The sequence below is a fragment of the Colletes latitarsis genome, chromosome 11, assembly GCF_051014445.1.
Source record: "Colletes latitarsis isolate SP2378_abdomen chromosome 11, iyColLati1, whole genome shotgun sequence".
NCBI lineage: Eukaryota > Metazoa > Arthropoda > Insecta > Hymenoptera > Colletidae > Colletes > Colletes latitarsis.
In genome coordinates, this window is record NC_135144.1 from 27,980,574 (window position 1) to 27,996,104 (window position 15,531).

The 15,531-nt window shown below is 42.1% G+C and overlaps 1 protein-coding gene across 2 annotated transcripts in view; it reads right to left on the minus strand.

Annotated features, from left to right (window-relative positions):
- Window positions 1–15,531, minus strand: part of LOC143348591 (pseudouridylate synthase RPUSD2) — a 305,098-nt gene that overhangs the window by 87,887 nt on the left and 201,680 nt on the right. For both annotated transcript variants that reach the window (XM_076779042.1, XM_076779041.1), the window contains one exon: window positions 11,286–11,373. In XM_076779042.1, coding sequence (XP_076635157.1) covers window positions 11,286–11,373 — 88 coding nt within the window. The remainder of the gene's footprint in view (window positions 1–11,285; window positions 11,374–15,531) is intronic.

The window sequence follows — 15,531 nt, forward strand, 5'->3', positions numbered from 1 at the left end:
CAGAGACTACCAATTAGATAACACTCGTAGTCAATCAAATTGAGGATCCTTCTTTTTCCTCAATGTTTAATAGCTATTTGATCTCCAGATATGAGGATGAACAGGAGTGTCAGTTAGTACTCGAATCAGAGACTACCAATTAGATAATACTCGTAGTCAATCAAATTGAGGATATTCCTTGTTTTCTGAATGTTTAATAGCTACTTGATCCCTAGATATGAGGATGAACAGAAGTGTCAGTCAGTACTCAAATCAGAGACTACCAATTAGATAATACTCGTAGTCAATCAAATTAAGGATCTTTCTTTTTCCTCGATGTTCAATACCTACTTAATCCTCAACTATGATGATGAACAGGGATGTCAGCCAGTACTCAAATCAGAGACTACCAATTAGATAACACTCGTAGTCAATCAAATTGAGGATCTTTCTTTTTCCTCGATGTTCAATACCTATTTAACCCCCAACTATGATGATGAACAGGGATATCAGTCAGTACTCAAATCAGAGACTACCAATTAGATAACACTCGTAGTCAATCAAATTGAGGATCTTTCTTTTTCCTCGATGTTCAATACCTATTTAACCCCCAACTATGATGATGAACAGGGATGTCAGTCAATACCCAAATCAAAGATTCCCAATTAGCTACTACCCCCAGTCACTAAACATTGCTGGAACGTTGACCATGAGCCCAGAAGACGCTGTGCAACCTAAAACAGCGCACAGCAAGGATTATTTGAACAGGACTCAGGGAACAATTAGATCGATCGACCGGTGAATCGGAGCACCATACCGGTAGCATCGAACAGAGCCGTTATCTGAGCCACGTTGGTGCAACGTTCACGCAGGAAGGGCTTCACAGCCGAGCGATCAACCCCGGCATTGCTGATACACAGAGCATATAGGAGGAGGGGCTACTACTACGTGATTCAAATCTAGATACGATCCTATCTTAGCTCGAGGAGCCCGGAGTACGCCATTGGCCAAAGGGTATCCTTGGCTCGCTCTCCGTCTCCCTCTGCCTCGATTTACGTCTCCTTCTGGCCTGGGCTTTTCTTTTAAGCAGGCTTCATCGGGCCGAGTCTTCCTCGCGGAAGATCAAAGCACCTTTCGGAGTCAGCAGGTGGCTGCAGACCTCGTATTTTCGAATCTGCGGACGTTCTTTTCCTATACAGGCCAGCCATGCAGCTCTCGTTTCGCCGGGCTCTTGCATCCCCAATTTTTCTCGACAGCAGTTTGGTTACTTATCAAAAGTTCTCACGTTCAATCCCTCTAACGGAGTTGACAAAATAGAAGAAAAATATTAACAAAAACTGCTCGTTCAAGGGGTGAAACCACTGCGAAGAGCAAAGGAAATTTTCAAGAATCTTTCGGAGCTTCTTCTGGTAAATGTTTAACGTTTTTCAAAGTGAAAAATTTCGTATGACAATATTAATTATTATAGGCAACCAGCGTGAGAGGTCGAAATTGACCGATTGGAATTTGTCCGACACGTCGAACAGTCCACGTGCTCCGTTTTCGTATCGATTTTAAGGCCTCCTGGACTTTCCAGAGTCCTCGAATTTATCGCGCGGACGGTTCGTTCGATTCGTGGTTTATCTACTCGCACTTAATCTTCCCTGAAAACCGTGTCGTTAGTGTATCTTTTTATCTGCCCCGCGGGAAGGATTCGCCACGGCCGTTATTACTTTCTCTGTAACGGGAGTACAATGATGTAGAGAAACTCTTTCTTTCGACCGTTTCTTGTTATTAAAGTGGAACAAGTAGGACGTCGTAAAAACAAGTGTCACGAGTGCTGCGCGGATCATATACGGCGCGACAAATTTATCTTTTCTTTTCAATTGTTAACACACACGTTCACTGTCCGTGGCACGTATGTGGGTCATACGGTCGTGCTATTGGATACGCCGCTGAGAAATCGGACAGTGAACTATTATTTAAGGTGACTCAATTATTCAAAATGTTCAATTTTCATAATTAAAAGGGTTAATTCGTTTCACGAAACTTATAAACTGTAATAAATTTTCGAATCGTAGACTGGAATATTAATCGTACATCAGAATCCAATATTTTGCAATGTACTGGGTGACCCATTTCGATCTATGTATTATAGCTTCGTCTTGGCAACTTTCAACCTCATCGAATCTTCTTCTGTAATATATGATTGTTTCTAATCGAACCAGTCGTTATTGTTAGTCTTCTTTAAATCGATGAAAGTTTCCTGTACTCTTCTCGTTGTTCGGTGTTTTTCTTCGTCGACTTTGTGTTTGAAACGACTCTCGAAGTCCCCAAAAAAAATACTCCCCCCCCCCCTTCCGATTACAATTTTATTGTGCTTCCGGAAACCGGCGAAGAGAGTCCTCCTCGGGCGACCGGAGACAATCCATCGGACTTTGCGGCCCGGTTTTCAGACGACGCTCGTCTTTACATTCGACGATTTCCCGGGGATTTCTCTTCTTTGAGACGCTATCGGGCTGATTTTCCCCCAGCGCGATCCATCGAGTTGTCGTCTCCGGGACGCGCCGAGATTCTCGTTCAGTCACAGGGAATTTTCTCTTTCGCAAATTGCTTTCGATCTTGTGAAAATATCTTCGGTTTTAGAAAGTTACGTGTCCAGTTTATTACATTCAATATCGAGTGAGATTCAGAGAACAATTTTGTTTCATAATTGAAACATATTATATAGTTTTTCTGGGGTAAACCATCGATGGAACATTCTCATATATTTTAATTGTAATTATTTTTGCTCGTGGAATCACCCCACCTGTCAATTGTACAACTGTGCAATCTAGTCATTTTTATTTCTTTTTTAATATTGATGGGTCTAATAATACCTAATTACAAATTTCATAGAGAATTATAATATAGAACTATACAATAATACCAATATAAGTGAAATAAAAGCACTGATATAATTAATTCCCCACATGGTGTTCCTCAGCGGTCACCCCCATCCCTTACTGCACGCGGTCGAATGATGCTGCACTTCAGTGATCGGGCCAAGCACCAGCGTTCCCAACGCGCCACGACCACCCACAACTTACCGAATTTCAAAAGTTGCTTTTCTCATTAACGATGGACGTCACAAAAAAATTTTATCTCGCATTTTCGACTCGTTTCCGTATACAGAATCCCTGTATAATAATTCCACATTTTAAAAATCGTCCAAATCTATTTTCAGACCACCTGTTCAACAGGAAATACTCTCATCTAAAATCGGCTACCAATTTGTTGATAGAGGCTTCGTTAAAAAGTTATAACACTGGCCACATATTATATTTTCGGTTAGGAATTTTTTTCTCGAAAGTGCGTAGGATTTCGGGGATATGTGTAATGACCAAAAATGATTGTAATTGACCCCCTCAGCCGAAAATAATTTTTTTAGAACGATTTGAAAAATTTTTTCCCCGTCGAAAAATTTCACACATTCTCGAATTTTTTACTTGAAAGTGGGTAGGATTTCGGGGGTATGCGTAATGACCAAAAATGATTGTAATTGACCCTCGCAACCGAAAATAATTTTTCCAAAACGATTTGAAATTTTTTTTTTTCGTCGAAAAATTTCACACATTCTCGAATTTTTTTCTTGAAAGTGGGTAGGATTTCGGGGGTATGCGTAATGACCAAAAATTATTGTAACTAACCCCCGCAGCCGAAAATAATTTTTTTAGAACGATTTGAAAAATTTTTTTCCCCGTCGAAAAATTTCACATTCTCGAATTTTTTTCTCGAAAGTGCGTAGGATTTCGGGGGTATGTGTAATGACCAAAAATGATTGTAATTGACCCCCTCAGCCGAAAATAATTTTTTTGGTACGATTTGAAAAATTTTTTCCCCGTCGAAAAATTTCACATTCTCGAATTTTTTTCTTGAAAGTGGATAGGATTTCGGGGGTATGTGTAATGACCAAAAATGATTGTAATTAACCCCCTCAGCCGAAAATAATTTTTTTAGAACGATTTGAAAAATTTTTTCCCCGTCGAAAAATTTCACACATTCTCGAATTTTTTTCTCGAAAGTGGATAGGATTTAAGGGGAATGTGTAATGACCAAAAATGATTGTAATTGACCCCCGCAACCGAAAATAATTTTTCCAAAACGATTACAAATTTTTTTTTTCCGTCGAAAAATCTCACACCTTCTCGAATTTTTTTCTCGAAAGTGCGTAGAATTTCGGGGGTATGTGTAATGACCAAAAATGATTGTAATTGACCCCCTCAGCCGAAAATAATTTTTTTGAAACGATTTGAAAAATTTTTTTCCCCATCAAAAAATTTCACATTCTCGTATTTTTTTCTCGAAAGTGCGTAGAATTTCGGGGGTATGTGTAATGATAAAAAATGATTGTAATTAACCCCCGCGACTAAAAATAATTTTTGCAGAGGGATTTGAAACTTTTGAATTGAATTATTAATAACTTTTAAACTTAGCCTCCATCAACAAATTGGTATTCTTAATTTTCGTCTCATTTTGGCTTCTAGAATGCCCCATTAAAATTTTCCCCAGGAATGGCCGAACACCCTGTACAAATATTTATTAATGATTATTTGATAATCTTGATAATATAATTTACACATTTCCGAGTTCATAACTGTTTACAATTAAACAAAAAATCGAATAACCCCTTAAAAGGGCTAAAAATACAAAGAACGCGAATTCTCAGTCATCGAAGCCTCCAACAGGCGTTTGGTTAATCCCAGCTCGATCCACGTCTGAAGATCGAAAAGTCATAATGGCGAACGCGGCGCGAAAGAGACGGTGTCAGAAGTCTCCGGGCAATGGAATGCGTTTCTCGCGTTAAGGGGACGTCCAGGTAACCGGAGGGGGCCACGTCGGTGGGCGTGTGTCTTTCGAGTGGCATTAATAGGTCTTTGTTTCGTCGGAGGATGCCCCGGCAGCACGTCGTCAGCCGCGCGCGAGTCTATTATTCGAATGTGGAGCAGATATCGGTTGTCGATACGCCACAGCCGGTCTAAATATTCGATCGATTTCCTCCGCCTCCGCGTTCGTATCCCCCCTCTGTATATTCCGCCCCTCTTCATTCTCATCCAACCACCCCCCGTGTACCCCTCATCGGCACACTTGTACCCGGAGACGCGGTCCTTACGTGCTTCGAGCACCACCTTTCCTTTTGACTTCGCCAACCGGCCCCCCCCCCCCCTGTTATCGCGCTACGCGACTGCAACTTGCAATAATGAACTTCAATGGAACCGATAAGTATCCAGCGACTCGAATCTCGCGAACTTCGGAGCAATTTCGCGCGGTAAATAGCGGGGGAGGACTCCATTCCGGGCGAGACGGTTCCACGGAAAACGAAACAAAAATTTTCTGCTACGAAACCTCCGCTTTTCCCTCGATCGATACAACATGGGTTCTAGAACCCTTCTGAGCATTTGGAATTCAAACACATGCTATTTCGTAGGTCTGATAATCGCAGATTCTTAATAATCGAGGGTTAATTATTTCGGTAGGTATTTATTATTGAGAAATTAGAGGTACTATCACTCGCTATACGCTTGAGAACAAATTGTACGTTAGTATTGCCTCGTTAACTGCACACTCCGTCTATGCACTTAACGAGGTAACCAATTCTACGACTAACAGACCCAATGCAATACTCAAATTAAAATAGCAAAGATGATTATTAACAATGTTCAGAAATATGTTTACAAGATATTTAGAAAATTGAACGAATAATGGAGAGTTGACGTAACAATAAGCTTTTGAATCGTAACAAATGGCTCCAAGAAATTATATGCCATCGTCGTTCGACGGATCCCGACTTTTCGAGCTTTTGTTATCGAAGGATAAACGTTGGTTCCGCTAACGAGGCGAGCTAAGCCAGTCAAGCAGCGTCCGTCCGTCAAACGATTCGCGCGGAACGTCGATAATGCGCCGCGCGAAGTGGAAACACGGAACGACGACGCCCGCGAGGGTGTACTTTAATTACAGGACGTATCGACACTCGATAAATCGACTCGCGGGAGGCCCTTTTTCATCGAGATATTAATTCAAACCGGCTAGGCCGGGCATTCTAATATCCCAGCCGTGCGTCTCGCGTCACCGCGAGCTGTTTCTGCTCGACAACGCTGAACGCGGCTAAATCGATCCGCCACGGGAATAACGGACCCGACGATAGTCATCGAACGTCACTTTTTAATTAACGTCGATACCGTAATTAAAACGACACGCAGTCCCTCCCCCTCAGCTGTCGAAAGCACTAAAATCCAACTTCCTTCTTCGCGACAATTCCGAAAATCATCTTCGGTAATTTAGCAATAAAAATCTGAAAATTGCTGTAGAAAAAAAGGTGAAGATTTTGTATCGCGAAGAGAATGATATTCCCTCGATTGTGGGAAAAATCTCCACCGTCTGTTCAATTTTTAGTTTTGGATTCGGTGTAGATTTCTTATAAATATATTTTTTCATATTGTTAATAATTATCTTTGCTATTTCACCTTGATTATTGCATTAGATGTTCACTATCGAGCAACAAGTAAATTTCTATTGAGTCTATTAGTCGTAGAATTGGTTGCCTCGTTAAGTGCATAGATTGAATATGCACTAAACGAGGTACTACTGTATGCACAGTAAAATTTATTCAGAAGCAAATGTAAGTGCTCCTATTCGAAACATTATCGATCCTTTGTTCGATCGTCGACTTCAAAAAATATTTTCGAACATTGTTAATCAATTTTTATTATCTTTTTACAGGCACCGTTCAAAAATTGTAACCTTATTTCGATTATCTTATCGACTAAAACAAATCAAAGCAGCTCTTTTTATTTGAAAAATGCATCTGAGTGTAGCCGTTAATCGTGTGCATTATTTGGAGGGGCGAAATTAGCGTCGAAAGACGTTGTAAAGCGCCAATTACACCGGGGTGAATATGCGAAGGAAAGAGACTAGATCGCGCGCGAGGGTCGATGAAAGGGACAACGAAAAAGCTTCTTTTGTGCGGGTATCCGTCGCGTCCCGTTTCCCATTCGATCCCGCTGCCATTGCCACGCGCGTTAACTGCGCTAACCCGGTCGAAGGTGGAGAATACTCGTCGGATTATTGCTGGGATCGCGCCCATTCGCGGGATTATCCACGATTACCTCGGAACAGTGCCGGGGCAAACCTGCAGTTACCGGTGTAAGGTCGACGCGAACGCGAATGAGGCGATCAATGGCGGGGGAGTATCGCGGTCTCGCTCGTTCCACCGTTCGTGTCGCTGAACATTTTCCAATGGAGGGTGAAGTCAAGTCGAGAGCCGGGAATATAGGTAACTCGGTGGTTTCGCGGGGTGCTCTCGGTGTGTCGACAGACTTGTCGGGGGGGAGGGGATTATTAGGAAGTCTTCGTTACTTTCGGATCGATGCTTCCCCGATAGCGTTTCGAAGTTTATTAACCCTCTCTTCTGGATCTCTAAGGGGGGGTCCACATTATTCGAAACATTTCACACTGTGATGCATACAACTTACAATCTTGAGTATTGTAAATGTCGTGTTATGAGCATCTGTAAATTTCTGCACACTCTCCATATTTCTACATACGAATCGAAATGTAAGTATTAGCAATTTTTCTTCCCCATTTATTCTTACCAATTATTATTTTCGAAGTAGTTTTTGTTCATTTTTATATGTTAATGAGAAAGTCGACTCACTAGAAAATCGACACAGAGTTTATATTAATAAAATAGTACGATTGATTAATAATGGCCAGTAAATAATACCGTGTTTTTTTCGCCGAGCGGTAACCCATCCTGCGCTGCACGCGGCCCTATGATGCTGCACTTGGGTGACCGGACCGAGACCCAGCGTTTCCAACGTACCACAATCACTCACAATTATTCTTTTTAATTTGAACACTTAAATATCTTAACGTATAAAGAAATGGACATCAACTTGTCAAAAATACTTATTAGCAGACTTCTGCTAACCTCTGTTGGTCTATGCCGATCTCTGTCAGCGTGTGCTTGTCTCTGCTGAACTTTCCTGGCCTCTGCCGATAATCTATAACGATTAATATTTACTACTGCATGTCCCTACAAGTCTCTGCTTGCCTTTGCAGGTTTCTGCTTGCCTGTGCATGCCTTTGCTGGCCTCTGCTGAACACTGCTGACCACACCTGATGCTTCTAACATCGTATAACAATTACTACATGCTACAGTTCGCTCCTGCTGATCTCTGCTTGCCACTGCTGGCCTCTGCTGACCACCGCTTATATTTCTGGCAACCTATAACGATTACTACTGACTTCTGCTAACCTCTGTTGGTCTTTGCTGATCTCTGTCAGCGTGTGCTTGTCTCTGCTGAACTTTCCTGGCCTCTGCCGAACGCTACTGACCACTACAGGTACTTCTGATAATCTATGACGATTAATATTTACTACTGCATGTCCCTACAAGTCTCTGCTTGCATTTACAGGTTTCTGCTTGCCTGTGCATGCCTTTGCTGGCCTCTGCTCAACACTGCTGACCACACCTGATGCTTCTAACATCGTATATTCGCTCCTGCTGATCTCTGCTTGCCTCTGCATGCCTCTGCTCGTCTCTGCTGACCGCTGCTGACCACCTCTGATGCTTCTGACAATATATAACGCTTACTACTTGCTACTATTCGCCCCTGGTGATCTCTGCTTGCCTCTGCTGGCCTCTGCTGACCACCGCTTATATTTCTGACAACGTACAACGACTACTATTGGCTACTGCCAACCTCTGCTGACCTCTGCCAGCATCTCCTGACCTAAGCTCGCCTCTGCCAACATCTCCCGACGTCAGCTGACCATCGCTGACCACTGCTGACCGTTGCTGACAAATTGTGACACGATGTAATATAATATGATATGTTTATATGTATTAAAGAGTTGTATAATGTAAATCTATGGCAATAAATGATATAATTTCAAAGAATTCTATGTGTTCTCATCATTTTTACCCTTCCTTTCCTTTCGAAATCATTCCCTTAGTTATAAGACACTCCGAATCTTTTAAAATTTTCTAAGTTCCCCGGAAAGATTTCAAATTTCCCGCCATTTTAGATTACGTAATATTACGTAACATTGCGTAATTTTTGCCGAACAATTCTGGCCGGAGAATTTCTGAAGAGCTATTACGTAATATTACGTAATTTCTGCCGAAAAATTCCGGCCGCGAGAAATTTTGAAGAGCTATTACGTAATGTTACGTAATGTTACGTAATGTTACGTAATGTTACGTAATTTTTGCCGAAGAATTCCGGCCGGAGAATTTCTGAAAAGCTATTACGTAATATTACGTAATATTACATAATGTTACGTAATATTACGTAATTTCTGCCGAAACATTCCGGCCGCGAGAAATTATGAAAAGCTATTACGTAATATTACGTAATATTACATAATGTTACGTAATATTACGTAATTTCTGCCGAAAAATTCCGGCCGCGAGAAATTATGAAGAGCTATTACGTAATCTTACGTAATCTTACGTAATGTTACGTAATATTACGTAATAGCTCTTGCCGAAAAATTCAGGCCGGAATGTTAGCCGCTGCCTGAAACTTCTTGGAAATTTCAGGGATTCCGAGAAGTTTCAGGGACGCCGGTAAGTTTCAGGGATCCGAGAATTTTCAGGAATTTTTAGAAATGACGTCATTTCTATTTGGAGACGAAAAGATGGGTAAAAGATGATCAGAATACATAGAATTCTTTGAAATTACATCATTTATTGTCATAAAATTACGTTATACAAAACTTTAATATATATAAAAATATTATATTATATTACATCACGTCAGAAGTTGTCAGCAATGGTCAGCAGTGGTCAGCGATGGTCAGCTGACGTCGGGAGATGTTGGCGGAGGTCAGCAGAGGGTGGCAGAGGTCAGCAGAGGGTTGCAGTAGCCAGTAGTAATCGTTGTACGTTGCCAGAAATATAAGCGGTGGTCAGCAGTGGTCAGCAGTGGTCAGCAGAGGCTAGCAATAGCAAGCAGTGGCAAGCAGAGTCCAGCAGGGGCAGGCAGTAGCCAGTCGTAATCGTTATACGTTGTCAGAAGTGTCATGAGTGGTCAGTAGCGGTCTGCAGAGTCCAGCGGAGGCAGGCAGACATCAGTAGTAATCGTTATACGTTGTCAGAAATATAAGCGATGGTCAGCAGAGGCCAGCAGAGGCTGGGAGAGGCTAACAGTAGCCAGTCGTAATCGTTATACGTTGTCAGAAGTAACAGGAGTGGTCAGCAGCGGTCAGCAGAGGCTTGGAGAGACTAACAGTAGCCAGTCGTAATTGTTATACGTTGTCAGAAATTCCAGAAGTGGTCAGCAGCGTTCAGCAGAGGCCAGTGGACGGGAGGTCGGATATTAGTTGTTCAAGAGCGAGAAGGGAAGTGTGAGCCTTTCTCTCTCGACTCCCATGAGACGGTCCGAGCTTACTTTGGGCAGCTTCGGTGAATCGAGAAAGAAGGTATATGTCATTTTATCTTTGTCGACCCTCCGAGGTCTTTTTACTCACACTATGTCAGATCACGCGTACGTGAGCTCGTGGAGTTTCGGAAAGTCGACAAAGGCAAACTGACACATGCCCTCTTTCTCGATTATTCCAAAGCTGCCCGAAGTAATTTCGGTCCGAATCGAGAAAGAGGACATGCGTCATTTTGCCTTTGTCGGGTTTCCGAAACTCCACGAGCTCACGTATGCGTGACCCGACATAGTGTGAGAGAGCACCTTCGGTGTCTTTCTGGCATCTCTGTATGCGTCACGTGACCGATTAGTTTCTCCAGTAGCCTGGAGAGAACTCCACGTGGAGGAGTTCGTACAAGATCACCGAAAAGGATTCATTTTACGAACACATCGTGAACGTAAAGACGTGTTGATTTTAATATGTAAGTCTCGACGAGCGAGAAAATGATCTTCGCCGACTTTACGATACAAAAGCGGTCCCGTGCGTACTCACGGATCTTCTCGAGTGAATCTACGATTAACTGATGCACCGAAACGCAACGTGCCAGGGCGCGTTTAACGGGAAATTAGGTTACCGTGTGTCCCTCGTCCATTGGATTCCTCGATACGAACGGTCGAAAACGTCCACGTCGCCTCATTAGCCGGCGAACCAACGACTCCCGTGGTATCGGCTCGGTGATCGATCAACGATCATAAATCCGGGCGTGAACCGTTAATCGTGCGTGCACGTCACGGTTGCGTTCGGAACGACTCTCCGGAGGGGACACTTTCAGGGAACCGTTTATCGGATAATATCGAGTGTCCCAGATCCCGGACCGTTCGCGGATTAAACATAAAACGATCTACATAGAGGGATATACTGACCGTTCTCCACGTAATAGCTGGTCTCGTTGTACCGTTCGTCCGTGAATCCCGGCCTCTTCGCTTTCAGGGCTTTCGTTTCCAATTTCGCCTGGAACAAAGGGCGCACTGGATAAGTGAACCGTACGGGAAACGCGGAGGGAAAATGAACTGGGGAGGGGGAGAATTTAAGAGGACTACGATCCCCCCCCAGCTACCCGGTTAACTGCTGTCGCCAAACACTTTCCAGAATGATTTTTCGAATTCCGTCGGAAAAGTCGAGGGACGAGCAACTTAACCCCTTAATGACGTGGCTCGTCTCAGTGGGCGCCATCTTGTGCCCAACTAAGATAAATTCGTCTCGATTATTTATCTTCGTACGTTTTATTTACCGTTAATGGAAAACTGCGAATGAAATATTGAGCTGCACGACCACGAGCGATCTCAACTTTTTGAAAAAGGCGGGAGTTTCCGAAACCCTCGCCTAACCTCGAAAAGTGCTCCCAGAGAGTAAATTGTACGCGAAAGAAAAATGTTGCGCTATTTTTTATGCCCCGGGGGCACAAAGGCGTTTATTTATCGCGGGATCGCGGCTCCCCGAGCGAAAAGTTCGCGAAATTTGCAACGGCTGGCTTAACGGATCGCCGTGAAAATAGGAACGTCGGCCGAAGATAAGGCGGCGCAATAATTCGGAACGACATTTATCATCCGCGGTTGGTCAGCCAGCAGATAGCGACCGATGCGCCCGGCCACGCACACAGTTCGTGTTTCACTGGCTGCTGATACAGCACAGGAAAGAAAAAAATGGACAGCGGGACGCGTCTCGCGATAAAGCGCCAAGTTTCGAACTCCGCCATTATGGACGTTGTTACGCGGGAAAACTTTGATCTTTGAAAATAGGTATTCTCTCGACAAACTGTTCGGAGAAACTTTCTTTAGGAACTGTCGACGACTTTAATCCCTTTCTTTGGTTAATATTTTGCTTCGTTGTTACGTTGATTGCTGTGATGGTCACCGGTGACCGGCGCTTACGATAAATGAACCTTGATGCTTATAGCTTGTACAGGGTGTTCTGCCAACCCTGGGAAAAATGTTAATGAACGATTCTAGAGGCGAAAATAAGACGAAAATTAAGAATACCAATTTGTTCCTGGAGGCTTTGATAAAAAGTTATTAACAATTGAATTCAAAAATCTCAAATCGTTCTGGAAAAATTATTTTTAGTTGCAGGGGTCAATTGCAAGCATTTTTGGTCAATAGACATACCCCCGAAATCCTACTCAGATTCGAGAAAAAAATTCGAGAAGGTGCTGAAAGTTTTGGGTGAAAAAAAAGACTTTCGAATCGTCTTGGAAAAATTATTTTTAGTTGCAGGGGTCAATTGCAAGCATTTTTGGTCAATAGACATATCCCCGAAATCCTACTCAGATTCGAGAAAAAAATTCCTTACCGAAAATCTAATTTCTGGCCAGAAATGTTTGCCCGAATTTTCATGCGAATCTTTGAAACGTCATAACTTTTGAACGGATTGGACGATTTTAATGTTTAAAAAAGCAAACGACGCGTATTTTAGTGTAGAAGATGTAGAAAGTCTAAAAATATTCGAAAATTTGTTCCTTGACAACCTAAAATGAGAAAACTCCCATAAAAATGTGGTCCAATTTTCAAACAGCCATAACTCCTACAATAGTGAATATATTTCAATGAAACTGTTTTCTGAAGTGGAGCTCATGGGTACCTACAAAAAAGTATCAGACAACTTTTCTGTAGGGCTTCTATCAAAATTACTAAAAATGGAAAAGGAATATTTAAGAAAAATTGGCAGAGGGTAAGTGCCTAAATTTTTCGGCGATAAAAAAAATTTCCAAATCGTTCTGGAAAAATTATTTTTGGTTGCGGGGGTCAATTGCAAGCATTTTTGGTCAACAAACGTACCCCCGAAATCCTACTCAGTTTCGAGAAAAAAATTCGAGAGGGTGCTGAAAGTTTTGGGTGAAAAAAAATGACTTTCGAATCGTCTTGGAAAAATTATTTTTAATTGCAGGGGACAATTACAATCATTTTTGGTCAATAGACATACCCCCGAAATCCTACTCAGTTTCGAGAAAAAAATTCGAGAAGGTGCTGAAAGTTTTGGGAGAAAAAAAAGACTTTCGAATCGTCTTGGAAAAATTATTTTTAATTGCAGGGGACAATTACAATCATTTTTCGTCATTACACATACCCCCGAAATCCTACGCACTTTCGAGAAAAAAATTCCTTACCGAAAATCTAATTTCTAGCCAGAAATGTTTGCCCGAATTTTCATGCGAGTCTTTGAAACGTCATAACTTTTGAACGGATTGGACGATTTTAATGTTTAAAAAAGCAAACTACGCGTATTTTGGTGGAGAATATGTACAAGTCGTAAAAATATACGAAAAGTTGGTCCTTGACCCCGCAAAATGAGAAAAACCCCATAAACGTGGTCCAATTTTCAAATGGCCATAACTCCTACAATACTGAATATATTTCAGTGAAACTTTTTTCTGAAGTAGAGCTCATGGGTACCTACGTATAGCGCCAAACAAAATGACTAAAAATGAAAATCGATTTTTTAAGAAAAATCGACAGGGGGTAGGTGCCTAAATTTTTCGGCGAAAAACAATTTTTTCAAATCGTTCTAAAAAAAATAGTTTTAGCTAGGGGGGTCAATTACAATCATTTTTGGTCATTACATGTACCTCCGAAATCCTATCCATTTTCGCGAAAAAAATTCGAGAAGGTGCTGAAAGTTTTGGGTGAAAAAAAAGACTTTCGAATCGTCTTGGAAAAATTATTTTTAGTTGCAGATGTCAATTGCAAGCATTTTTGGTCAACAGACATACCCCCGAAATCCTACCCATTTTTCAGAAAGAAATTCAGTACGGTCGAAACTTAAAACGTTAATAACTGTTTAACGAAGCCTTCATCAACAAATTGATATTCTTGATTTTCGTCTTATTTTGGCCTCTAGAATCCCCCATTAAAATTTTTCCTAGTGGTGGTCGAACACCCTGTATATGTTTACCGTATCTTGAAGATCATAAATCTCTCGAAAACGGTAATAATAAAAATAGTAATAATAATCGAATAAACGAATTGCTTATTTGCTGCTTGGTTTTGTTCGAATAATGGCCGACACCAGTGTCGTGGGAGTAAACTAGTCAGTTGTCAAACGCTCGACAAACGAAGCCGTACGTAAAATAATAGAGTCACGGATAGCGAGCAAACAAAGCGTTTCTCGTGGACAAGGTGAAATCGAACGAAATTTTGGTTACGGGATGGGGGGAAAAAATAAAAAGAGAGGAAATCGTGACCTGTCGCGATCATTTCCGGATCGTAGTGCCTGTATCGTGGGCGGGTTCGATCCCGAACGGAACAATCTTCCCTTTGTTTTCCGCGAACCGTCGCAGTTCCAGCGTTCCGCGCACGACCAGTCTTCAATTATAGCAGCCAGTGCGTCGCTCGACCGTCCGAAATAACTTTACCCCGCGGCTGACACTAATTCTCTCTTCGATCCCGTGCCAATAATTCTTTCATTGCTGTTCTCGCGGCGAGTTTCCGCGCTGCAAAACGGAACTGGCCGCGTCAATCGCGTCGACGATAGGAGGCATCGAGCAACGACGTCGGTTGTTCGGAAAATCCCAATTCGTCGTTCAATCTGGCCCGACGTAATTAAGTCGCGCTATATTTAACGCGATACGGAACACCTGGACTCTACGGGCTCGCCAAATCTACCAAAATTGCGTTTTTTCAGGAACAATCGTCGAAATATCGGTTGATATTCCACCTGTTAAAGTTTGAAATTGATTTGAAGCAGTTTGAAATTGTTTGGAATGGTTTGGGTTACGTTACGGAACACCTGGACTCTAGGGGCTCGCCAAATCTCCCAAAATTGCGTTTTTTCAGAGATAATCGACGAAATTTCGGTTGATATTCCACCTACGTCATAGTTAGAAACGGTTTGAAATGGTTTGAAATAGTTTGGGTTACGTTGCGGAACACCTGGAGTCTAGGGGCTCACCAAATCTATCAAAATCGCGTTTTTTTTTAGAGATAATCGACGAAATTTCGGTTGATATTCCATCTATCAAAGTCTGAAATTGATTTGAAGCGGTTTGAAATGGTTTGGAATGGTTTGGGTTACGTTACGGAACACCTGGACTCTAGGGGCTCGCTAAATCTACCAAAATCGCGTTTTTTTAGAGATAATCGACGAAATTTCGGTTGATATTCCACCTATGTCACA